The 26,752-nt window shown below is 37.9% G+C and overlaps 1 protein-coding gene across 1 annotated transcript in view; it reads left to right on the forward strand.

Moving 5' to 3' along the window:
• SNTB2 (syntrophin beta 2) overlaps positions 1-26,752 on the forward strand; it is a 124,511-nt gene that overhangs the window by 79,793 nt on the left and 17,966 nt on the right. Inside the window, exons 3-4 of the mRNA XM_049863644.1 lie at positions 1,971-2,181; positions 10,581-10,723. Of these exons, the coding sequence (XP_049719601.1) occupies positions 1,971-2,181; positions 10,581-10,723 (354 nt within the window). The remainder of the gene's footprint in view (positions 1-1,970; positions 2,182-10,580; positions 10,724-26,752) is intronic.

A 26,752-nucleotide genomic window follows, 5' to 3' on the forward strand; every position in this document is an offset into this window, starting at 1 on the left:
TGGAGAAGGCTTCTCTCCAGGCCTTTGTTTCCTCATGTGTAAAATGAGGGGATGAGACTAGATCAGTACTTCTCAATAAAGAACAATAAGTCTGTTAAATATTAAGAGGTATAAATTAAGGGAATACAGAATTAAAGTTAAGCAGTTTTCTTTACTCCAGGACTTGTCAGAGCCTTACTCTGCATTGGAAATTGCCTAGAGGGGAGTACACAAGTAGTGTGCGGCACTCTCCACATTTGTTTCAACACAGAACCCCAGCTAACAGCTCACAGATCACTGTTTCAAACATCATAGTTTGACTGGATGATTTATAAGGCTCTCTAACACCTGAAACTATTGCCCTGAAATAATCTTTAAACCTTAAACCAAAATACCCCCCAAAGACTTCTTAAAACTGAACAGTAGTTTAGCTTAACTAGTAAAACAGCTCTGCCTTAAGCATTATGCTCTTTTGAGAACTTTCTATATGGGATCAAATTGATAACAGCAACTTGAAAGATTAGATAGGAACCATAGGGGCAGTGAGTTTATGTTACTGGGGAGGAACAACTCAAAAGGAGGGTGGGAATAGTTGCACAGCTCAAAGAATGTTATCAGTGTCACTGAATTGTACATGTAGAAACTGTCAAATTATATGTTTTGCTATGTATAGTCTCAACAACAAAATAAAGTTTAAAGAAAAAAAAATAAGGCTCTCTAGATCTGTGCTGTCTAATATGACAGCCACTAGTCACTTGTGACTGATTAGGTAAAATTACATTAGCCACATTTCGAGTACTCAATAACTATATGTGGTTAGTGGCTACCAAACTGAACAGCGCAGATAAAGAATGTTTCCAGCATCTCAGAAAGTTCTGTCGGACAGCGCCACTCTACATCTTACGTTTGAGGATCTTAAATTCTAGATTCTATGAAACCACATCGTAGATTCTATTAGAACACTGCCTCCTTTTTTTTTTCAGGCAAGAACTTTATAGTAGTTATCATAGTCCTTTATAGCACTTTTTTAACCTGTAATTGTTATGTTTATTAATTGTTCGCTTTTTGCCAACCTTTTTTTTGTATTAGACCATAAGCTCTGTGAGGGCGGAGACCATGTCTGTTTTTTCCACCACTGTATCTCCAAATCTAGCTTCTAGCACAACATCTGGCATATAGTAGGTGCTCAAAAAAGTTTTATTTAAGAAAGGATAGACTGGCCAGAGTTCAAGTAAGAATAAATATTTGCTATATGAAATATGGAAAATTAGAAGATTTGGAATTGTAAAAGGTTTAGAGAGGTATGCACGCTTCAAGGCAGAAATGCTAATGTGTATGTAAATTGCTTACCTTTGACGGGAGGTGCAGGATCTGATGACAGTGCTTCAAGGCAGGAAAAACTGTCTTCAGAAAGAGAAAGAAAAGTGAGAACTCTCCTTAGCTGTTGTCGAGGATTTAATCATATGATGTTATTCACACACTAAAAAAAAGTTCCAAATTTTCATAAAGAGTAATATTCTTACACTAATCTCCTTTTTCTGTACACAGTGGAAATTTCAGTTCATTGTTTGGCAGTAGTTTTTTTTTTTTTTTAAGTCTGGAAATACCTTCTACCAGAATTTTCTGAGTATTTTAAGAAATACCAATTCTATCTTCATAATGTGCCTGTAAGGTTCAACATGTGTGCTTTCCATTTCTATGTCAGGGAAATTAAGCACAGTGAAGTGTTCTACTATAGACTATACAGTAGATTCCTTCATCTTAGATCATTACATTAACACACTGAAACAACATATTCAGCAGCTAGTCTTTCTGATGATTATCCTTCCATATGTAGTTTTCTCTGGAAATGAACTCTAGGAAATTAAGAGAAAATACCTCTATTCTAGAAATGTAAATAGATTTGAATTATTTATGTAAAAACCCTGACAGGTTTGATAACTTTTGATCTAGCTAACTTTTTCTTTCTTTCTTTTTTATTTTCCGCACAGATTAATAGAGCTACATTCTCCTGATAGCAGGAACACCTTGATTCTACGGTGCAAGGATACAGCCACAGCACACTCCTGGTTCGTAGCTATCCACACCAACATAATGGCTCTCCTCCCACAGGTGTTGGCTGAACTCAATGCCATGCTTGGTGCAACTAGCACAGCAGGAGGCAGCAAGGAGGTCAAGCACATTGCCTGGTTGGCAGAACAGGTAGGCTGGGGAGGGAAGGCAGGATCTCACTTGGTCCCCATTCAGATTCAGATGGTTACCCCATTTCATATATTTATAATGTTTATCATGCAGTTAGGGCCTAGTTATCTAGTTTATAGATCTTTTGTTTCTCTTACCTTTCTTCCTATTTTTCTTTTAGATATTTGTTGTTATTATCCTCTCCACCAGAAAAATTGACTGTCATATAATCACTATCACAATATAACTAAAGAGAGGTTCTCATTACTATCTCTGTCCTTAATGAAAAGTAGGGGATTTTCATGATTTTAGGTCAGCAGTCAGCAGATGTTTTCTGTAAAGGGCCAGGTAGTTTCACAATTATTCGATTGCTGTTGGAGCAAGTAAGCCACCGTAGACAATATGAAAATAAGTGATCATGGCCGTGTTCTGATAAAGGTGGTGGACATGTCATAGTTTGCCAATCTCTGTTCTAGACTATTGGTAGAGTTTCCAGGGGCTGCAGATTGTGGTTTACTCCCCTGCTCTAGGAAAGTTATAAAACATACAAAAATATTTTATAAGCCATTAGACAAATGTACAGTTATCCTCTGTCTTAGTCATCCAGTGCCGCTCTAACAGAAATACCACAAGTGAATGGCTTTAACAAAGAGAAGTTTATTCTTTCACAGTCCAGTAGGCTATAAGTCAGGGCGCCAGCTCCAGGGGAAGACTTTCTCTCTCTGTCAGCTCTGGAGGAAAGTCCTTGTCATCAGTCAGTCTTTCCTTGGTCTGTGAGTATCTCAGCTTAGGTACCTCAGGTCCAAATGATGCACTTTGCTTCTGGCACTGCTTTCTTGGTGGTATGAGATCCTCATGTCTCTCTGCCTGCTTCTCTCTTTTATATCTCACAAAAGATTGGCTTAAGATAGTGAAAGTTTATGGAGCAAATTAGTTTCTCATTCAACAGTTTATACACAGATTGTTTTATGACATTGGTTGCAATCCCCACAATGTGTCAACCCTCTCCCCTTCCATACCTCGATTCCGCATTTCTATCCGTCCATTTTTCCTGTCCCTTCCTGCCTTCTTGTCTTTGGTTTTGGGCAGGTGTTACCCTTTTGGTCTCGTATATATGACTAAACTAGGAAGTACATTCTCATGTGTGTTATTTTAGTTTTCTAGAAAAAAAAATTTTTTTCTGTTTTACAGACCTGTCTAATCTTTGGCTGAAGGGTGAACTTCAGGAGTGGCTTTGGTTCTAAGTTAACAGGGAAGACACTGTCTTGTAGATCTCATCAATATAACTGCCACTTATCCATTTCATTACATCATAGCGGTAGGATTTATAACACATGGGGAGATCACATCAGATAACAAAATGGTAGAAAATCATACAGTACTGGGAATCACGACCTAGCCAAGTTGACAGATATTTTGGGGGGATACAATTCAATCCATCACACCCTTCATAACTGAAAAATGAAAACAAGAATACCTAAGTAGATGTTAGGTGAAGGGAAAGGAAGAACTCCAAAACCCAAGTATGATATAAGAGAGACCAAAAAGTTCTATGTGACATTATAACACATCTTTTTTTTCTTTTAGGACTTTTACTGTCAGCTGGGCCAGAGGGACTTGAGAAAAGAAAACTGGGCTGGGGGTTCATGAGTGTTCAAATGCTAGCTCTATTCTTCACTGGTTTTAGAACTTTGAGAAAGTTTCTTATCTCTTTGAATCCCAGTTCCCTCATGTGTGTGCAAAGGGGCCGAGGCTGAACTAGATCACTGGTTCCCAAGTATGTTAGAATCAGCCCAGGGAGGTTTTTGTTCTTTCCTTTTTGTTTTGTTTTAAATAACAGTTTACCAGGCCTGGCCCTCCATCCCCCTTACCCCAGCAAAGTTTTGATTTGGTAGATAGGTGGTAGGGCCTGATAATCTTGTTTGGTAGTTCCCTGCATGGTTGTGGTGTGGGGCTAATTTTGGAATCCACTAATCTAGTTTTTCTCCAGCTGTGAAATTTTATGAACTTTTCAGATAATGATTATAGTAAATAGAACACAGAATTAATACTACAGTCATTTCCATGAACCATAACTAGAATAACTAAGCAGAAAAACTAATGAAAACATCACGGTAGAGCTGCTTATAACTTTGAAAGTTTTAAAATTTTATCCGTGTTTGTCATTATTTATATATTACTACATGCCAGTTGAAAAACTGGATTGGGGGGTAATTGTTCTGTGCCTTCAGCAGTGTCAGAAATCTTCATGGCTTTAAAATGTAACATATTTACATGGTTTAAAAGCCAAAGAATAAAATGCTAATAGATGAAAAGTCTTGCTCCCATTCCTGTCCCCCATCCACCCAATTCCCATCACCTTTCTCCCAGAGAAGTAGCCACTTTTATTCCTTTCTAGTGAATCCTTTGAAAATTTATTTATGCAAATAAAATCAAAAAACGTATATTCTTTTTCCTCTTTTTATTAAAAAAGATTGTATATTATATATACTACTATACACCCTTTTTAATTTTTTTCATTAAATAATATATTCTGGAAATTTTTCCATATCAATACACAGAGAACTAGGCATTCTTATTTTCTTGTACAACTGTATAGTATTCCGTTGTATGGTTATAATTAAATAATTACCGCCCTGCCCCCAATTTTGTTGTCAAAATTCTTTGCCATTACAAACAGCGCTACAGTGAATAACCTTGTAGTTTGACCTTTCACACATGTGCTATCCATACTCTTTGGCTCCTAAGTTCAGATAGATATCAAGAAAATCTACATTATCTGAATATATTTCGTTCTTAAGATTCTGGTAGTGAGTAGGAAACTTTGGTTAGTAAGGGATTTATTCAAAAATTTACATCAGATCCTGAGTTTAAATAGTGAGAGTTCGGAGAGTAAGGGTTATTTCTATACCTGTAGGATAAATTCCCAGAAGTGCTGGGTCAAAGGGTGAGTTAGTTACCTGTTGCCGCATAACAAAGTACCCTAAGAATTAGTGGCATAAAACAACAAACGTTTGTCTCACATAGCTTCTGAGGATCAGGAATCTAGTAGTGGCTTTGCTAGGAGGTTCTAGCCCAGAATCTCTCATGAGATCACAGTCAAGCTATCAGCCAGGGTGGTAATCTAGGGACTCGACCGGGGTTGGTGGATCCACTTCCAAAATGATTCACATGGCTGTTAGTAGGAGTCCTCTGCTCCTCGTCATGCCGGCCTTCCCACAGGGCTGCCTGAGTGCCCTCATGACATGGCAGTTGATTTTCCTCAAAGTGAGTGATCTGACAGAAAACAAGATGGAAGCCACAGTACTTTTAATGACTTAATCTCGGAAGACATATACCATTATTTCTGCTTTATTCTTTTTCATCATAATCAAGTCACTAAGTTCAGGCTATACCCAAGGAGAGGAGAATTCAAGTTCCTACTTTTTGAAGAGAAGAGTAGCAAAGAAGTATGGACATATTATAAAACTACCACAAAGAGTGTATGCATTTGTGATTTTACAAAATACTGCCAAATTGCCTTCCATGGAGCTTTTCCTAATTTAGATTTCCACCAGCAATGGATGAGAGTTGCCAGATTTTTAAAGTAAAATTAATTTGATTTATGCTACATAAAGACAAGAAGAAAGGAGGAAAATAAAGCCACTAGTTCATCACAGTTTGCCTTTTACGGGCTTTATTTTATGTATGTGTTTCCTCCACTCAATTGTGAGCCATTAGAAGACAGGAGAACATTTTTTCCAAATCTTTATTGCCTCCAGAGAATTTAGCCTAGTACTTTGTATACAGTAGGTGCTCAGTAGCTTTTTTCTTTGTCTGCATTTGGTCGATCCTCTTTATTCATGGAGTCCACATTATCAAATTTACCTACTTGCTAAAATTTATCTGTAACCCAAAAATCAGTAATCATGGCGCTTTTGTGGTCATTTGCTGACATGTACAGTGCAGTAAAAAATTTTAGTCAGCTAACTCACACCTTCCCAGCTCTCCTACTGTGAACATGTGTCCTTTATGTGGTCTACTTAGTGCCACGTCTTTCACATTTTTATCTTTTTTTTTATGATTTTGCTGTTTAATTAACATGGTCTTCAAGTGTAGTGCTGAAGTGCTATCTAGTGTTCCTAAGCACAAGAAGGCAGTGATGTGCCTTGCAGGGAAAATGTGTGTGTTAGATAAGCTTTGTCCAGGCATGAGTTATAGTACTCTTGGCCATGAGTTCAACTGTTAATGAATCAAAAATATATATTAAATAAGGTGTCTTTAAATAGAAACAAACATAAAACAAGGTTATGTATTGATCAGTTGATGAAAATGTGACCAAGACTCTCAGAATCTGATCCTTCATTTCCCCCAGGTAAGTAGGTTCAGTATTCACTAATTCAGTATTTAGAGCAATTTTCTAGAACATAACTACTGCAAATAATGAAATAGTGATACAAATCACTAATTATATTGGCCAAGAATAGAAGCTCAGGATTGGGGAATAATATTAAGTGGAGAAGTTTTTTTTTTTATTATTATTGTTCTTTAAGTGAAACTTTATAAATCAGGTTAGTCTGTCATACAAAAATTTATATGCACCTTGCTATATACTCCTAGTTGCCCTCCCCCTAATGAGACAGCACACTTCTTTTCTCCACCTTTTATTTACGTGTCCATTCAGCCAGCTTCTGTCCCCTCTGTCTTATCTCACCTCCAGACAGGAGCTGTCTACATAGTCTCATGTGTCTACTTGATCCAAGAAGCCCACTCCTCACCAGTATCATTTTCTGTCCTATAGTCCAGTCCAATACCTGTCTGAAGAGCTGGCTTTGGGAATGGTTCCTGTCTTGGGCTAACAGAAGGTCTAGTCTCAGTCAGACCATTAAGTCTGGTCTTTTTATGAGAATTTGAGGTCTGCATCCCACTGCTGTCCTGCTCCCTCAGGGGTTCCCTGTTGTGTTCCCTGTCAGGGTAGTCATTGGTTGTAGCTGGCTGGGCACCACCTAGTTCTTCCGGTCTCAGGCTGATGTAGTCTCTGATTTATGTGGCCTTTTCTGTCTCTTGTGCTCATAATTACCTGGTGTCTTTGGTGTTTTTCATTCTTTAAGTGGAGAAGTTTTAACCACTTTTAAAATAGTACCACTAAATTCAAAGTACTGTTTCTAAATTACTCTCTTGATTTTTGCTTTTTGAAATAGTAGTTTGGGTTTCCCAAGTCAAACATCATTGTCAGAATGAGGTATTCAAACAAGACTTAATACCATTTTTTCAGAGGTTTACAGAATGAGCTTTTGTATCTGATAAAGGTCGAACTAGGTAAATGCCAAAGCCCTTTCTAACTCTAAGATTGTTTCATTCTATGAGTATGAAAATGGCCAAGAAAATTTTAGATCATGTAACCTGTTTAATATAGGTAGACCTTCCTTTTGGCAAAAGGAATGTTTCCTGAAGAGCCTGAAACTGTTTCAGTTATACTTAGAAGAGGTAGACGTTTTGGGCACATAAATTAAGGAAGGGTCGTTTATTTAACATTAAGTGATATTTGTGTAATTTATCTTTTTTTGCTATTTTACATTGTCATAAATTGGTTTTGCTTAAAACAGGAAATACCCATACTACAAAGAGGTGATTGATGATAAATTCTCTGCATAGGAATTTCTTTCTCTATTGATACTGGTTTTTATGTGATTGGTAGTTCACCTTTTAATTGGTTATATTCTTTGAGTCTACCAAATGGGGGGCATGTATTAGTTCTAAAATCAGTTTTTTTTAAGCATTTGGGTATTGATTAGAACTTCAACCTTGATCATTCTCAAATTGTGTAAAGACTCAAATTAGGAACAAACACAACTAAATCAAGATTAATGGAATGGTTTCTTTAGTTTTTGCTGTTTTCTTTCTTGATTATAAAATAAAGAACAGAAGTACATTGCCTGTCAAAAAGAAAGATTTATAGGATTAAGGGATTTAGGGAATGAATAATAACTGTTAATATTTTCTCATCCTTAGTTCTGTCCAACTCTGTTAAAAAATAAAATTTGGAAAAGGCTGTTGTTTAGCCAGGTGTATGTGTGCATGGGTGTTGAAACACAAGCAAACTAAAACTCTAACATCAGTATCTTTTTTTTCTCCAGCCAAGAACTAAGTAGTGGAGCCCCAAGTCTACCTGTCCTGATAGCACAATGAAAAACACATACTATATATAGCAGGCAGCATTTTGACTCCAGTGAAAGCAAACAATAACCTTATTAGTTAAGGCAAATAGGCAGACAGAATGACTTATTCAGGTTTCATTTTTCTCAAATGCTAAGTAGAAGAGAGGAAAGATATTTTTTAAAAAACCCAAATGACTCAAAAGATCTAGAGAATAAACACTTTTTCCTTCTTTTTTGGTTACTTAAACAAAAAGTTCTCTGTCTTGAAATTGGACATTGCTCCTATTGGCATTAGCATTTTTTACCTTTATAATCGAAAATATCTTCTTTCAGAGGAAATAAATTTAATTTAGGCTTTCCAAATGTATATACTCTGGTCTAGACTTTAGAATCTCTCTCTCGTCACTTGTTATTGTTGCTGTTACATGCCATCGAGTCAATTCCAACTCATAGCAACCCTGTGTACAACAGAACGAAACATTGCCCCGTCCTGCACCATCCTCACGATCATTATGCTTGAGCCCATTGTTGTAGCCACTGCATCAGTCCACCTCGTAGAGGGTCTTCCTTTTTTTTTTTTTTGCTGACCCTTTGCTTTACCGAACATGATGTCCTTCTCCAGGGATTGATCCCTGCTGATAACATGTCCAAAGTTTATGAGACAAAGTCTTACCATTCTTGCTTCTAAGGAGCATTCTCGTTGTACTTCTTCCAAGACAGATTTGTTCGTTCTTTTGACAGCCCATAGTATATTCAATTTCCTTTGCCAACACCACAATTCAAAGGCATCAGTTCTTCTCCAGTCGTCCTTCTTGTCACTTAGAAAAGCAAAGTTAATTTTAAAAAATCAGATTATCTTTTTAACTCTTTAGGAAGAAATATTTTACATTATTTTCTGTAATGAAAATGTCTGTTACAATCTCAGAGACACAGACTTAGTAGGGAGCATGAACTAGCAATCCCTTTGAGTATCTATGATCCAAAAATGTAACAATCCAAGAGAATCTCCTTAGATCCGGTATTCTTCCTCCGGTTATTGCTAAGCTGGGTAGTGTAGAGTATTAGAAAATTGGGGCTCATTAGAAAGATAACTGTAATTATCTCTACAATACATTGCTTGAATTCTTAGTGTCAGGTCACATTTTTTTTTACTTTCAGTACATGGTAGACCTGGGGTCACTTCAGTGGTTAGAGTTCACTTCCCACTGCTAGAAATTAGCTCGTGGCTCTGGCTAACAGAAAAAGTCACAGTGGTGGGTATTAAAACATAGAACTGAACCATGCAGGCCACTTTTCAGATTATAGATATATTTTTAAGGTGCTCTCACATGTCCAAATTACCTTCAGAAATCATTGAGGAAGAGAAAATGAAAAGTGGCTCTGAAGACAACTCTTTAAAAGAGAAGTGACTGACCAATTCTAAGTCTGGAAGCTGTCAGTGATAGTGAGCTGAAGGATCAGCATTAGGATGTGCTGTTGTTAAGCAGTCCCTGGTCAAAGGTCTCATTTAATGAGGCAAACGTTTTGATGATGACAGGGTTTTTCTTGAACAGAGTCTTTTGCTTTTTGGACTTGGATCCATGACAATATGGATAAGTAGTGGCTATTTTCCTCCATTTTTAAACTTCTATAGAGATGACTGAGCTTTATCCAAGTAAATGCAAATGAAACTGAAACATAAATTCTAAAAATATAGTGGAGAACTCTTTGACAACAGTACATATCGGTGTTTTTCAAAATACAACATTGCAGATCATGATCATCATTTTTTAAAAATGAAATAGAATAGAACATGAGAGTGCATTGCACAAAGTATAGGAGTTAGTGCTGCTTTGTAAAACTTTTGATTCAGTTATATATGTGTGCATGTATTGGGTTGCAATGTGAAATGCATTTCTTATTGTAGGTCTTGATAAAAAATTTTTGAAAAACATTGATGTTTAGATTATACAGACTTCTTTGTATTTCTATCCTGTGCTTAGGAGATATCATTCCAACATCAGACATACTGAAATTGTTAATCATTTTGAACAAATTACTATATTACTAGATAATGTCTGTAACTCACTGGGGAGGAGCCTCTTCAAGCTACACAGACCACTTCACACCTCCCAATGGAGAATCCCTATCAGTAGGAAAAATCCTGATGTTTCCCATATCTTAAGTCTATTAGGACGAAGAGGGCAAGATGGAAACCCGCTAAATTAGGCCATTATTGAAGGGACTTTTATAATTACATATCATTATAGCTAGCTTTCCCTCTGAATTTTACCTTCGTAACAGGCAAAACTAGATGGTGGAAGACAACAGTGGAGACCTGTCCTCATGGCTGTGACTGAGAAGGATTTGCTGCTTTATGACTGCATGCCATGGACAAGGGATGCTTGGGCATCACCATGCCATAGCTACCCTCTTGTTGCCACAAGGTAAGCTTCAAACAAAAAAATAAAGTGTCTATCCTTGTCTGAATCTACTAAAAAAATTTAAAGTGAATTCTATTACCTTTAGTGCCTAAAATAGCATTTAAGTAACTGATGTAGTTGATTTAGACAAAAAGTTTTCTTTCACAACCTTTTTGATCTTTTTGCAGCTCCTAGCTCAGGATAAATTGTTCATCAGTATTATTTTTGTGTGTATTTTTAAGTGGTTGAAGCAGCTTCCTGTTTCCTTCAAGACTTGCTTAGTCATGAAGTTAAGTAAATAGATTTTTTTCCTATAATTTATTGAAGTGACTAGAAAACCACTGAAATTGTCGCAGCCTTTTGACTGAGTGATGAAGGTATCTAAACCAGAGTGTGGTACTGTGGATAAACCATACCACTCAGCCAAAATATTCCTCAACTTCTCTTTCTAGTGTAAGAACACATAATTTTGGTTCCATCAAATAAACATTGATTTGACCTGAAGCAACAGGATGCTTCTAGCATGCCAGATGCGGGGAATTGGAAGGGGAGAGAATATAGAATGGATTTGAGGGCCAAGATGTCTTAAGGGATAGTAAATATGAAGCTAGAATACATATTCAGTCTTATTTGGGCTTAAAAAATAATCCAGTGTTGATGTGACTCAAAAACTACACATTAAAAAGGAGCCCCACAGTAAAGTATTTGACAACCAAAAGAGCTAAATGATAGAACCATCTGGTATGTCCCATAGGAAACAATGAGGGAGTATCCTGCTTTGAGCAGAAAAAGCTGTGAGAAAGAGTATTCTTTGCATGATGGGGAGACTTTCACTTTATTTAGGATTTCCTTTAGCTTGTCAAGTACCCTTACCTGTATTATTCTGTTTATAAAAATGTGAACTATATAGTATATTAATTCTGTTTCAATAAACCTATTATAATTAAAACAAGATTGAATAGAAAAGGACTAAGACGATATGAGTTGGAACTGACTCAATAGCAATGGGTATTTTTTTTAAGGCCAATCCATAATTGAATTTGAACCCCAATTCCACAACTTATAGTTAATTGGGATCATGTTATTTAACCTTTCTGTGCCTCAGGTTTCTAATTTGTAAAGTGGACCCAAATGAGATAGGGTGGGTGTGACTATTAAATAAGTTAATACTTGTAAAGTGCCTAGAATGGTGCTTAACACATTTTAAGTGCTCTATTAAATGTTAGCTGCTTTAACTGTAATAATAATTATTTTTAAATGAAAATTATGTCAAAGAAGAATTCTGTTAAAAAAGTATAATTGGTTTAATCTGGCCATTGTTAAAAGAGAGGCTCTGTGCTACCTTTTTTTCTAAGTAGTAAAAGTTCCATATTAAATGTGAGGAATTCAGATGTACTCTTTGGATCATGCAAATTGAACTGGCCATTAGTTAAATGGGCGGTGCCTGTAGCTCTCCGAATGTTTTGGCTCTTAATAAGTTTAATTAATGTACAGCAGAGATTCTCTACCCCTTGTGCAGGAATGCTAGTGGTTAAGGGGCAAAAATGACAGGCAGATGAGAGGTTTGGGTTTTCCATCTGGCTCTGCTGGTCAGGTGGAATTGGTTTAAGTCACTGCATGCTAGAATTAAGTGGAGCCTAGTCATCCTCAGCTAGCAAGAGGGGGTAGAGTGTGGCCACTGAGAGAGACCAGAGGGTGGAACCAGACCAGGAGGTATCCTGTAAACCGCCCCCCCCCAAAAAAGGAGGTATCCTGTAGAGGGAGGCAAAGCCAGAAAGTGGTGTACTTATGTCTTTTTAATGTGTGGGAAAGACAGAGTTTGAGATCTGTATGAGTAAGAAGAAAGGGCTGAATGTTCACTTTCACTAATTATTTTTCTAATACTTTGGAACATGTTCTTATGAGTAATGACGGGGAAAAAGAGCATAAACACACAGGGAAAGGAAAAGAAATTAAGGATCTTGATTATCCACAAAAGGAGATAAAAGAAACCCAGTGCCGTAAGATAGTACCTGATAAATTAAGAAATAATTGTAGTTCTAAATTGAAGAACATTCTTCTTTTTTTTTAATTGTGATTTAGGTGAAAGTTTACAGAGCAAATTAGTTTCTCGTTAAACAATTAATACACAAACTGTTTTGTGACGTTGGTTGCCAACCCCGCGATGTGTCAACACTCTTCCCTTTTCCACCCCAGTTTCCCTGTTTCCATTCATCCAGTTTCCTGTCCCTTCCTGCATCCTCGTCTTTGCTTTTGGGCTGGTGTGACCATTAGTCTTGTATACATGATCGAGCTATGAAGCATGTCCCTCACGTGTGTTATTGTTGGCCCTATAGACCTATCTAATTTTTTGACAGAAGGTTAAACCTCAGGAGTGACTTAAGTACTGTGTTAAAAAGGTGTCTGGTAGTAAATTGGAGAACGTTCTTTTTTTTTTTTTTTTTAATTGTGCTTTAGGTTAACGTTTACAACTCAAGTTAATTTCTCATTCAAAAATAATACACATATTGTTACGTGACGCTAGTTGCAACCCCTATAATGTGACAGCACACTCCCCCTCCCCACCCTGCATTTCCCATGTCCATTCAGCCAGCTTAGAGAACATTCTTAAGGTGATGTAAATTAACATGAGTTACTATTTATATTGGATTGCATATTTACAGATTCTTGGAAACGAAAACCGTGTGTGTGTATGTGTGTGTGTGCGTGTGTGTGTTCTTAATAGCTAATATTTCAGGTCCGTGAGGAATTAATACACAAAAGTGATAAATAAAAAGGATTTTTATTTTACACATTTCTTGAGATTAAAGCAGATATATCACACAGGCAGAAAGGCAGACACTTTGGTTTTATAGATGATGTGGATTTTGTAGTTTTTTCCTAGAAACTTGGAAAAAATTCAAAGTGAGGCTACTTTACAACAGGGAAATGGAGCGGTGTTGAGCTTATAAGACTTATGGGGCAAAAGCTGCTAAAAAGCCTTCACATGAGCTCATCTGGCCTCCCCTAAAAAGGGGGCCTTTTGGCAGTGTGTCCTAGCCAACTGCTGCTCTGCAAGAGTCCAGCAGCTGGTTTGAATTAGATTCCTTCTGCCAAATATTTCATAATCAACTCTGTAAGAAAAATTCTCCTAGGCTATTTTTATGTCTGACTTGGGATTAGCAATCAAACTGAATATGGTAGAATATACCCTGTCGCTTTCCTCAACATAGTGTCTTACTTGGTAATTTTGAAACTTATTTAACTCTTGCTGAGGTAGCTAGTGTTTATAACTGGCATGTTGGCTCTGTGGTAATCAGTTTGGTGCAGTGGTTCTCAAAGCACACCTCATGGATCCCTGGGGATCTCTTTCTTGAGGGTCTGTGAGTTCAGAACTATTAGTAATACTAAGCTGTTTTCTTTATTCACTAGGTTGATATTTACACTGAGGGAACAAAAGCAATATGGGTAATATCACTGGTGCTTTAGCATGAATCAAGGTAGGGCACCAAACTGTACTAGGAGTCATTGTATTCTTTATCACCAAGTACTTGCAGGAACAAAAAATGTATTTCAGAACAGACTTACTGGTCTGACAAAGACTGAAGAAACCCCGAAAATACAGCCCCCGGACACCGTTTTAACTCAGTACTGAAGTCACTCCTGAGGTTCACCCTTCAGCCAAAGATTAGACAGGCCCATAAAACAAAGCAAGACTTAATGGGCACACCAGCCCAGGGGCAAGGACAAGACGACAGGAGGAGACATGAATGCTGGTAATGCGGAAACCAAGGTCGAGAAGGGGAGAGTGTTGACATGTAGTGGGGTTGGCAACCAATGTCACAAAGCAATATGTATACTAATTGTTTAATGAGAAATGAATTTGCTCTGTAAACCTTCATCTCGACTTCAATTTAAAGATTTTTAAATGCATTTCACTTCAGAATGTCTTTGTTGAAGAAGAAAAAAATTCTTAGTTTTATTTCATCTCAACCCTTGAGATGAAATATATCTTTTTAATATTCTGTGTTATCAAATGGAAAGTACTTATAGACCACTTCTGTCCCAACTAACGAATAATGGTTTGCTCGAGGAAAAACACATGTGTGAACTGAGTTGTGAGCTGAACTAGCTGGGTTTTTGTCCTGGTTTTTATTGTTATTGTTTTGTTTTTTATGGAACACCATTTTTTTACTTGAAAGAACAACTGACTGACAAACTATGACTAGTCAGACTTGGGTATTTGTCAGATACTTTCTCTAAAATGAACAAGAGAGTCTGTCAAGGAAAACACTGACAGTATTTGTTGCCAATGATAAAATTCTAGCTTTTAAGCAAAAATTGGAATTCTGGAAAACTTGTATCTGCACCTTGAGCTAGACAGCTTCCCAATATTTAAAGACTTTTCTGATGCCATCAGTGGTAATATTAACATAAGCAGCTTTTTGATATTATATAATGAAATGTTTTTAGCATTTAGAAAATCTGCATAATTTAGCGAACAAATATTTTCCAAATGACCAATACATGATGTTACAAAGTTATGCATGAGTAAAAAATATTCATTTGAAATGCAAGAGAGACCAATGGATTTTTAATGTAACAGGATACAAAAACACTATTGATAAGGTTTCAGATTCCACATTGCAAATAACCTTAAAAAACCACCACTTGTTTAGTTTTGGTTCCATATCAAAGAAGGATATCCCCAATTATCTGATAAGACTTCTCCCTTTTCCAACTACATATCTGTGTGAGGCCAAGTTTTCTTCACATACTGTAACAGATTGCAGAACCAGATAGAAGAATCGGCTATATTTTTTTAAGGTAGACATTAGAGAGATTTGCAAACAGTGCCACTGTTTTCATTATTATTGAAAATAATTATTTCAGTAAATTATGTTAACATGTAATGGGTTTATTATTTTTAGAGTTCTCAGTAATTTTTAACAGTACGAAACGGTTCTGAGGCCAAAAAATCGGCGAACCACTGGTTCAGTGATTCTCAATGCTGGCTACATATTTGAATCATCTGGAGAGCTTTTAATCAAGTAAGGATGCCTGGGGCCCACCCTAGACCAATTAAATCTGAATTTTTGAGGGTATGAGCCACAGCTAGTTTTTAAAAGCTATGCATGCATTATATTAGGCAAATCTGCTGCAAAAGACCTCTTTAAAGTGTTAAAAAAGCAAAGATGTCACCTTGAAGACTAAGGTGTGCCTGACCGTAGCCATGGTGTTTTCAATTACCTCATATGCATGCAAAAGCTGGACAGTGAATAAGGAAGCCGGAAGAAAAATTGGTACCTTTGAATTATGGTATTGGTGAAGAATATTGAACACATCATGGACTGCCAAAAGAACAGACATCTGTCTTGGAAGAAGTACAGCCAGAATGCTCCTTAGAAACAAGGATGGCAAGACTACATCTCACATACTTTGGACATGTAATCAGGAGGGATCAATCCCTGGAGAAGGACATCATGCTTGATAAAGCAGAGGGTCAGTGAAAAAGAGGAAGACCGTCAATGAAATGGATTGACACAGTGGCTGCAACAGTGGGCTCAAGCATAACACGATTGTGAGGATGGTACAGGACCGGGCAGTGTTTCATTCTGTTGTATGCAGGGTCGCTATGTGAGTTGGAACCGACTCAACAGTACCTGACAACAACATGCACCAGGTATTTCTAGTGTAGCGACGGGGGTGAGAAGTACAGCAATTAACATGGCTGAATCAGTTGGTAGATTAGAAGAAAAGTGCCTTTTCTTTGAGAGATACGTTCTTGCCTTTTTTGTCTGAACTGACAGTGACTCACTAATAAATTGTACTATAAGAAGCATCCATTTGCTCTTATATATCTTCTTGCCCAGGTTATTATTACAGCGGTGAAGGAAGGAACCAGCCATTTTATTCTCTTTTGGTGTACATTCCTCACCAAATTTTTTTTAAAAATCCTGTATGGAAAACATTGTCTGCTGTGTGATTTCTGACAAATGAGATCATATGTTTCCTCTGTGGTACTAATCTATATAGAACTTTAACCCAGCTGTTGCCAAACTTTTCTGAACTATGGAATCATTTTTAAATATTTAATACTTTATTTTTAGTGTAGTTTTAGCTTTGCAGAATAATTCTTTTTACAGAATAATAGTACATAGAGTTTCATGTCCTGGTCATCTAGTGCTGCTATAACAGAAATACCACAAGTGGATGGCTTTAACAAAGAGAAATTTATTTTCTCACAGTCTAGTAGTTTACAAGTCCAGATTCAGGGTGTTGGCTCCAGGAGTAGTCTTTCTCTCTCTGTCGGCTCTGGAGGAAGGTCCTTGTCCTCAATCTTCCCCTGGTCAAGGAGCTTCTCAGACGCAGGGACCCCAGATCCAAAGGATGTGCCCTGCTCCTGGTGCTGCTTTCTTGGTGGTATGAGGTCCCCAACTCTCTGCTTGCTTCCTTTTTTATCTCTTGAGAGATAAAAGGTGGTGCAGACCATACCCCAGGGAAACTCCCTTTACATTGGATCAGGGAGGTGACCTGAGTAAGAGTGGTGTTAATCCCACCCTAATCCTCTTAACATAAAATTACAATTACAAAATGGAGGACAACCACACAATACTGGGAATCATGGCCTAACCAAGTTAATATACACATTTTTGGGGGGACATAATTCAATCCATGATACCATCCCATCCCATGGGCATACAGTTTCCTCTGTTATAACATCTTTCATTAGTGGGCTATAATTGTTATAATTAATGAACAAATCCTGATCCATTATTAACTATTTAGTCCATAGTTTTCATTAAGTTTCAGTCTTTGTGTTGTACGGTTTTATGGGCTTTGATAAATTCATAATGACGTATATTAACCATTACAACTTCATACAGAATAGTTTTACCACCCTAAAAACCCCTTGTGCTTTACCTGTTTATCCTTTCCCTCTGTGCCCGAGTCCCTGGCAACCACTGATCCTTTTACTGTCTACGGTTTTGCAAAAATGTCATATAGTTGGAATCATACAGTATGTAGCCTTTTCAGACTGGATAGTTTCCTCCATGTCTTTTTGTGGCTCGATAGTTCTTTGTTTTTTGTTAATAGTATTTTATTGTGCTTATGGTAAAAGTTTACACAGCAAGGTAGGTTCCCATTTGACAATTTCCACACAAGTTGATCAACGATATTAGTGAAATTTTTCACGTGTCAACATTCTCTTTAATTGTATTCTGGTCATTTCATTTCCAATACTCTAGTTTCCCTGCCCCCATTATCTTCTCATATTTGCTTCTGGACTCTACAGATGGTTTTTTAGTAGAGCACCAGTCTAACAGGTGTGGTGTGCTGGTAGTATCCTTTTATTTTGTGTGTCACTCTGCTTTTCTGCTAAAAGGTGCTAACAGGATAGTTTTGGTTCAAGGTTTAAAGGGTGTCTCAGTGCGAGAGTCTCAGTGAGTCCTCTGGTCTCAGTTGGTCCAGTTAGTTTGGAATTTTTTGAGAATTTGAGTTTCGTTCTACATTTTTCTCCTGTTCTATCCGAGGTCATCTGTTGTGACCCTGTTCAGATCAGTCCCTGGTGGTAGCTGGACACCATCCAGTTCTTTTGGTCTCAGGGTAGTTGAGGTTATGGCTTGTATAGGCTGTCAGTCTTGTACACTTGTTTCTTCTCTGAGATTTTGATTACCTTCTTACTCTTTTGCTCCTGACACATAGAGACCAATAGTTGTGTCTTTGATGTCTGCTCACAAGCTTTTAAGACCCCAGATGTTACTCACTTCACTAGAAAGCAAAACATGAAGTTTGTGAACTGTATTATGCCAATTGACCGAGTTGTCTCATGAGACTATGGTCCTAAGCTTTTAAACCCAGAAAACCAATCTCAGACTATGTTTGTTTATGTCTGAAAAGTATCTGTAGTTGTATCTTCAATGAATATATGTGTCTGCCCACATTAATCTGTATTTACACATACATATACTTTATCACATATTTATACACCTACACCTACCCATGTACGTATATGCCTATACTCATCCATAGATGTGTTTTTGGTCTATGTTGGAATTGTTACCTTCTTTCTATATGTCAGATTCTGTAGTATGAGCATCCTTTCCTCATGAGCACGTCTTAGCGACATCATTTACTTTGATCATGCTGTGATCACTACATCTACATTCGGTGCCATTTTTCCCATCACCAAGAATAGCACGTATCTGTGATCTAGGATAGCTCGTTTTTTTTTTTTTTTTTTTTTTGCTGAATTAATTTGTATTGTATGAATGTGCCTGGGTGGTGCACACAGTTAATGTGCTCAACTGCTAACTGAAAGGTTGGAGGTTCAAGTCCACTCAGAGGCACACTGGAAAAAAGGCATGGCAATCCACACCCCAAATGTCAGCCACTGAAAACCCTATGAAACACAGTTCTAGTCTTACACATATGGGGTAGCCATGAGTTGTTTATCTATATAAACAAACAAGTTGATGCAACTTGTTTGTTTATATGGGTATACCAGTTTGTTTATGCATTCACCTATTGAAGAACATTTTGGTTGCTTCCAGGTTTTGGCAATTATGAATAAAGCTGCTATAAACATTCCTGTGCAGGTTTTTGGTGCACAGAAGTTTCAACTCCATTGAGTAAATACTTAGGAACACGACTGCTGTGTCATATGGTAAGACTGTGTTTAGCTTTTAAAAAACTGCCAAACTGTCTTCCAAAGTGACTGTACCATTTTTGCATTCTCACCAGCAATGAGAGTTTTTGTTGCTTGTACCCTGACCAGCATTTGGAATTGTCAGTTTCTTGTTGTTTTAGTTTGCACATTCTTAATGACATATCACCCCATGTGTCTGTTAGTTTGTTGTTCTGTGGTGGCTTGCATGTTGCTGTGATGCTGGAAGCTATACCACTGGTTTTTCAAATACCACCAGGGTCACCTGTGGTGGACAGGTTTCAGTGGAGCCTCGAGACTACTCTGGATTGAATTGTGTCCCCACCACCCAAGTGTGTGTCAACTTGGCTAGTCCTCTTGAGTCCCAGTATTGTGTGATTGTCCACCATTTTGTCACCTGATGTGATTTTCCTATGTGTTGTAAATCCTATATCAATGATATTAATGAGATGGAATTAATGGCAGTTATGTTAATAAAGCAGACTTAATCTACAAGAATAGGTTGTATCTTTTGAGATATAAAAGAGAGAGAAGTAAGCAGAGCGGATAGGAACCTCATGCCATCAAGAAAGCTGCACCAGGCACAGAACGTGTCCTTTGGACCAGGGTTCCTATGCTGAAAAGCTCCTAGACCAGGGGAAGATTGATGACAAGGACCTTCCCTCAGAACCAACAGAGAGAGAAAGACTTCCCCTGGAATTGGCACCCTAAATTTGGACTTCTAGCCTCCTAGACTGTGAGAGAACAAACTTCTCTTTGTTAAAGCCACCTACTTGTGGTATTTCTGTCATAGCAGTACTAGATAACTAGGACACAGACTAAGACAGACTAATAAGAAGGATCTGGTGGTCTACTTCTGAAAAAACTGGCCATTAGTGAGTTCAAATGGGTTGGTATTGGCCATTTTGAATCATATGGTCTACTATGTTGGGAAAGACAATTGAAGAGGAATGGCTGTACATTCATTGTCCAAAAGAACATTTCAAGATCCATCCTGAAGTACAACGCTGTCAGTGATAGGATAATATCCATACGCCTACAAGGAAGACCTGTTAATACGACTACTATTCAAATTCAGACACCAATCACTAGTACCAAAGATGAGGAAAATGAAGATTTTTACCAACTTCCGCAGTCTGAAATTGATCAAACTTGCTGTCAAGAAGCATTGATAATTGTTGATTGGAATGTGAAAGTTAGAAACAAAGAAGGATTGGTAGTTGGAAAATAGGCCTTGGTGATATAAACTTCGCTGGTGAGTGCATGATAGAATTTTGCAAGACCAATGACTTCTTCATTGCAAACACCTTTTTGAACAGCATAAACAGCAGCTATACACGTAGACTTCACTGGATGTAAAACACAGGAATCAAATTGACTGTATCTGTGGGAAGAGACAGTGGAGAAGCTCAATATCATCAGTCCGAACAGGGTGGGGGACTGACTACAGAACAGACCATCAATTGCTTATATGCAAGTTCAAGTTGAAGCTGAAGAAGATTAGAACAAGTCCACAAGAGCCAAAATATGACTTTGAGTATATCCCACCAGAATTTAGAGACCGTCTTAAGAATAAATTTGACACATTGAACACTAATGCTCGAAGACCAGACGAGTTGCGGGATGACATCAAGGACATCACACATGAAGGATGCAAGAGGTCCTTAAAAAGACAGGGAAGAAAGAAAAGACCAAAATGGTTGTTGGAAGAGACTGAAACTTGCTCTCGAACGTCAAGTAGCTAAAGCAAAAGGAAGAAATGAAGTAAAAAAGCTGAACAGAAGATTTCAAAGGGCAACTCGAGATGGCGAAATAAAGTATTATAATGAAATGTGTGAAGACCTGGAATTAGAAAACTAAAAAGGAAGAACATGCTCAGCATTTCTTAAGCTGAGAGAACTGAAGAAAAAATTCAAGTCTGAAGTTGCAATATTGAAGGATTCTGTGGGGAAAATACTAAATGACACAGGAAGCATCAAAAGCAGATGGAAGGAATACACAGTCACTGTACCAAAAAGAATTGGTCGACGTTCAATCATTTTAGAAGGTTGCCTATGATCAAGAACCAATGGTACTGAAAGAAGTCCAAGCTGCACTGAAGGCACTGGAGAAAAACAAGGCTCCAGGAATTGACAGAATACCATTTGGGATGTTTCAACAAATGGATGCGGCACTGGAGGTTCTCACTTGTCTTTGACAAGAAATTTGGAAGACATAACAGCCCAGGGGCAAAGACGAGAAGGCAGGAGGAGAAAAGAAAGCTGGTAACAGGGCACCCAAGGTCGAAAAGGGGAGAGTGCTGACATATCGTGGGGTTAGCAACCAATGTCACAAAACAACATGGGGAAGTAATTAAATAATTTGCTGTGTAAACCTTCATCTAAATTACAATTAAAAAAAAAAAAAAAACGAAATCTGGAAAGGCAGCTTCCTGGCCAACCAACTGGCAGAGATTCATATGTGTGCTCTTTCCCAAAGAAAGGAGATCCCACAGAATGCAGACATTATTGAACAATATCGTTAATATCACACACAAGTAAAACTTTGCTGAAGATCATTCAAAAGCGTTTGCAGCAGTACGTCAACAGGGAACTGCCAGAAGTCCAAGCCAGATTCAGAAGAGAACATGGAACAAGGGATATCGTTGCTGATGTCTGCTGGATCCTGGCTGAAAACAGAGAATACCAGAAAGATGTTTGCCTGTGTTTTATTGACTATTCAAAGGCATTCAATTGTGTGAATCTTAACAGATTATGGATAACATTGAGAAGAATGGGAATTCCAGGACACTTAATTGTGCTCATGCAGAACTTGTACATAGACCATGAGTCAGTCATTCGAACAGAACAAGGGAATGCTGTGTGGTTTAAATCAGGAAAGGTGTGCATCAGGGTTGTAACGTTTCTCTGTACTTATTCAATCTGTATGCTGAGCAAATAATCCAAGAAGCTGGGCTATACAAAGGAGAATAGGGCATCAGGACTGGAGGAAGACTCATTGACAACCTGTGATATGCAGATGACACAACCTTGCTTGCTGAAAGTGAAGAGGACTTGAAGTATTTAGTGATGAAAATTAAAGACCACAACCTTTGGTATGGATTACATCTCAACATAAAGAAAACAAAAACCCTCACAACTGGACCAATAAGCAACATCATGATAAACAGAGAAAGGATTGAAGTTGTCAAGTTTACTTGGATCCACAATCGACGCCCATGGAAGCAGCAGTCAAGAAATCAAACGATGTATATTGCATTTGGCAAATCTGTTGCAAAAGACCCCTTTAAAGTGTTGAAAAGCCAAGATGTCACTTTGAGAACTAAGGTACACCTGACCCAAGCCATGGTATTTTCAATCACCTCATATGTATGTGTAAGCTAGACATTGAATAAGTATGACCAAAGAAGGATTGATGCCTTTGAATTATGGTGTTGGCAAAGAATACTGAGTATACCATGAACTGCCAGAAGAACAAACAAGTCTGTCTTAGAAGAAGTACAGCCAGCATGTTCCTTGGAAGCAAAGATGATGAGACTTCATCTCATATACTTGTTATCAGGAGGGACCAGTCCCTGGAGAAGGACATCACACTTGATAAAGTAGAGGGTCAGCAAAAAGAAGGCCTTCAGTGGGATGGATAGCCACAGTGGCTGCAACACTGGACTCAAGCATAAAAGCCATTGTGAGGATGGTGCAGGACTGGGCAGTGTGTCAGTCTCTTGTACGTAGGGTTGCTGTGAGTCAGAACCAACTCAACAGCACCTAACAGCAACAATGACATATGATATTCAGCTTTTTTTTCCATATGCTTATTCGCCACTTGTATATCTTCTTTGATCGAGGTGTCTCTTTAGATCTTTTCCCCATTTTGTAATTGGGATGTTTGTTTTCCTAGTGTTGAGTTTTAGAGCTCTTTGTGTGTTTTGAATACAAGTCCTTTATCAGATACGTATTTTGCAAATACTTTTTCCCAGTCATTGGCGTGTCTTTTCATTCTCTTGATACTGTCTTTTACAAAGCAGGAGTTTTTTTTTTTGTTTTTTTTTTTGTTTTTTATAATTTTTATTGTGTTTTAAGTGAAAATTTACAAATCAAGTCACTCTCTCACACAAAAACCCATATACACCTTGCTACACACTCCCAATTACTCTCCCCCTAATGAGACAGCCCGCTCTCTCCCTCCACTCTCTCTTTTCGCATCCTTTTTGCCAGCTTCTAACCCCCTCCACCCTCTCATCTCCCCTCCAGGCAGGAGATGCCAACATAGTCTCAAGTGTCCACCTGATCCAAGAAGCTCACTCCTCACCAGCATCCCTCTCCAACCCATTGTCCAGTCCAATGCATGTCTGAAGAGATGGCTTCGGGAATGGTTCCTGTCCTGGGCCAACAGAAGGTCTGGGGGCCATGACCACCAGGGTCCTTCCAGTCTCAGTCAGACCATTAAGTCTGGTCTTTTTATGAGAATTTGGGGTCTGCTTCCCACTGCTCACCTGCTCCCTCAGGAGTTCTCTGTTGTGTTCCCTGTCAGGCAGTCATTGGTTGTAGCCGGGCACCATCTAGTTCTTCTGGTCTCAGGATGATGTAGTCGCTGGTTCATGTGGCCCTTTCTGTCTCTTGGGCTCTTAATCACCTTGTGTACTTGGTGTTCATTCTCCTTTGATCCAGGTGGGTTGAGACCAAATGATGCATCTTAGATGGCTGCTTGCTAGCATTTAAGACCCCAGATGCCACTCTTCAAAGTGGGATGCAGAATGTTTCGTTAATAGATTTTATTATGCCAATTGACTTAGATGTCCCCTGAAACCATGGTCCCCTGACCCCTGCCACGCTGGCCTTGGAAGCATTCAGTTTATTCAGGAAACTTCTTTGCTTTTGGTTTGGTCCAATTGTGCTGACCTCCCCTGTATTGTTTGCTGTCTTTCCCTTCACCTAAAGTAGTTCTTATATACTATCTAATTAGTGAATACCCCTCTCCCACCCTCCCTCCCTCCCCCCTCTCCTAACCCCAAAAGAATGTTTTCTTCTCAGTTTAAACTATTTCTCAAGTTCTTATAATAGTGGTCTTATACAATATTTGTCCTTTTGCAACTGACTAATTTCACTCAGCATAATGCCTTCCAGGTTCTTCCATGTTAGGAAATGTTTCACAGATTCCTCAGTGTTGTTTATTGATGCGTAGTATTCCATTGTGTGACTATACCATAATTTATTCATCCATTCATCCGTTGATGGACACCTTGGTTGCTTCCATGTTGTTGCTATTGTAAACAGTGCTGCAATAAACATGGGTGTGCATATATCTGTTCATGTAAAGGCTCTTATTTCTCTAGGATATATTCCAAGGAGTGGGATTGCTGGATCGTATGGTAGTTCTATTTCTAGCTTTTTAAGGAAGCGCCAAATCGATTTCCAAAGTGGTTGTACCATTTGACATTCCCACCAGCAGTGTAGAAGTGTTCCAATCTCTCCACAGCCTCTCCAACATTTATTATTTTGTGTTTTTTGGATTAATGCCAGCCTTGTTGGAGTGAGATGAAATCTCATTGTAGTTTTGATCTGCATTTCTCTAATGGCTAATGATCGTTAACATTTCCTCATATGTCTGTTAGCTATCTGAATGTCTTCTTTAATGAAGTGTCTATTCATATCTTTTGCTCATTTTTTAACAGGGTTATTTGTCTTTTTGCAGTTGAGTTTTTGCAGTATCATGTAGATTTTAGAGATGAGGCACTGATCAGAAATGTCATAGCTAAAAACTTTTTCCCAATCTGTAGGTAGTCTTTTTACTCTTTTGGTGAAGTCTTTGGATGAGCATAAGTGTTGATTTTTAGGAGCTCCCAGTTTTTCTTCTACATTCTTTATACCGTTTTCCATACTGTTTATGCCATGTATTAGGGCTTCTAACATTGTCCCTATTTTTTCTTCCATGATCTTTATCGTTTTAAATTTTATGTTTAGGTCTTTGACCCATTTTGAGGTAGTTTTTGTGCATGGAGTGAGGTATGGGTCTTGTTTCATTTTTTTGCAGATGGATATCCAGTTATGCCAGCACCATTTGTTCAAGACTGTCTTTTCCTCCTTTAACTGTTTTGGGGCCTTTGTCAAATATCAGCTGCTCATATGTGGATGGATTTATGTCTGGATTCTCAATTCTGTTCTATTGGTCCATGTATGTGTTGTTGTACCAGTACCAGGCTGTTTTGACTACTGTGGTGGTATAATAGGTTTTAAAATCAGGTAAAGTAAGGCCTCCCACTTTGTTCTTCTTTTTCAGTAATGCCTTATTTATTCGGGGCCTCTTTCCCTTCCATATGAAATTGGTGATTTGTTTCTCCATCTCATTAAAGAAATATCCTTGGGATTTGGATCGGAATTGCATTAAATGTATAGATCGCTTTTGGTAGAATAGACATTTTTATAATGTTAATTCTTCCTATCCATGAGCAAGGTATGTTCTTCCACTTATGTAAGTCTCTTTTGGTTTCTTGCAGAAGTGTACTGTAGTTTTCTTTGCATAAGTCTTTTACATCTCTGGTAAGATTTATTCCTAAGTATTTTATCTTCTTGGGGGCTACTGTAAATGGCATCGATTTGGTGATTTCCTCTTCGATGTTCTTTTTGTTGGTGTAGAGGAATCCAACTGATTTTTGTATGTTTATCTTGTATCCGGATACTCTGCTGAACTCTCCTATTAGTTTCAGTAGTTTTCTGGCGGATTCCTTAGGGTTTTCTGTGTATAAGATCATGTCATCAGAGCAGAAGTTTTTAATTTTAATAAAGTTCAACTTGTCAATTTTTTGTCTCATAGTTTGTGCTTTCGGTGTTGTATCTAAAAACTTATCTAAACCCAAGGTCATGTAGATTTTTTTCTGTGTTATCTTGTAGAAGTTTTACATTTTACTTTTATGTCTACTTTTTGTCGATGGTGTAAGTTCTGTGTCTAGATTCTTTTTGTTTTTGCAAAAGGATGTCCAATTGTTCTAGCACCATTTGTTGAAAAAACCACCCGTTCTCCACTGAATTGCCTTTGCTCCTTTGTCAAAGATCAGTTGACTGTATTTTTGTTTCTAGGCTCTCTATTCTTTTTCATTGACTAATTTGTCTATTCTTTCACCCCTACCACACTGTCTTGGTTACTATAGGTTTTATGGTAAGTTTTAAAGTCGAGTAGTGTCCGTCCTCCAGTATTGTTCTTGTTCTCAGTATTGTGTTGACTTGTAGATCTTCTGCCCTTCCATATAAGCTTTAGGATTAGTTTGTATATATCTACAAAATAACTTGGCAGGATTATGACTGGGACTGCAATGAATCTATAGATCAAGTTGGGGAGAATTTACCTTTTAACAGTATTGAGTCTTCCTATTCATGGACATTGAATATCTTTCAATTGATTTAAATCTTCCT

This window comes from Elephas maximus, chromosome 21, assembly GCF_024166365.1.
Source record: "Elephas maximus indicus isolate mEleMax1 chromosome 21, mEleMax1 primary haplotype, whole genome shotgun sequence".
Lineage (NCBI taxonomy): Eukaryota > Metazoa > Chordata > Mammalia > Proboscidea > Elephantidae > Elephas > Elephas maximus.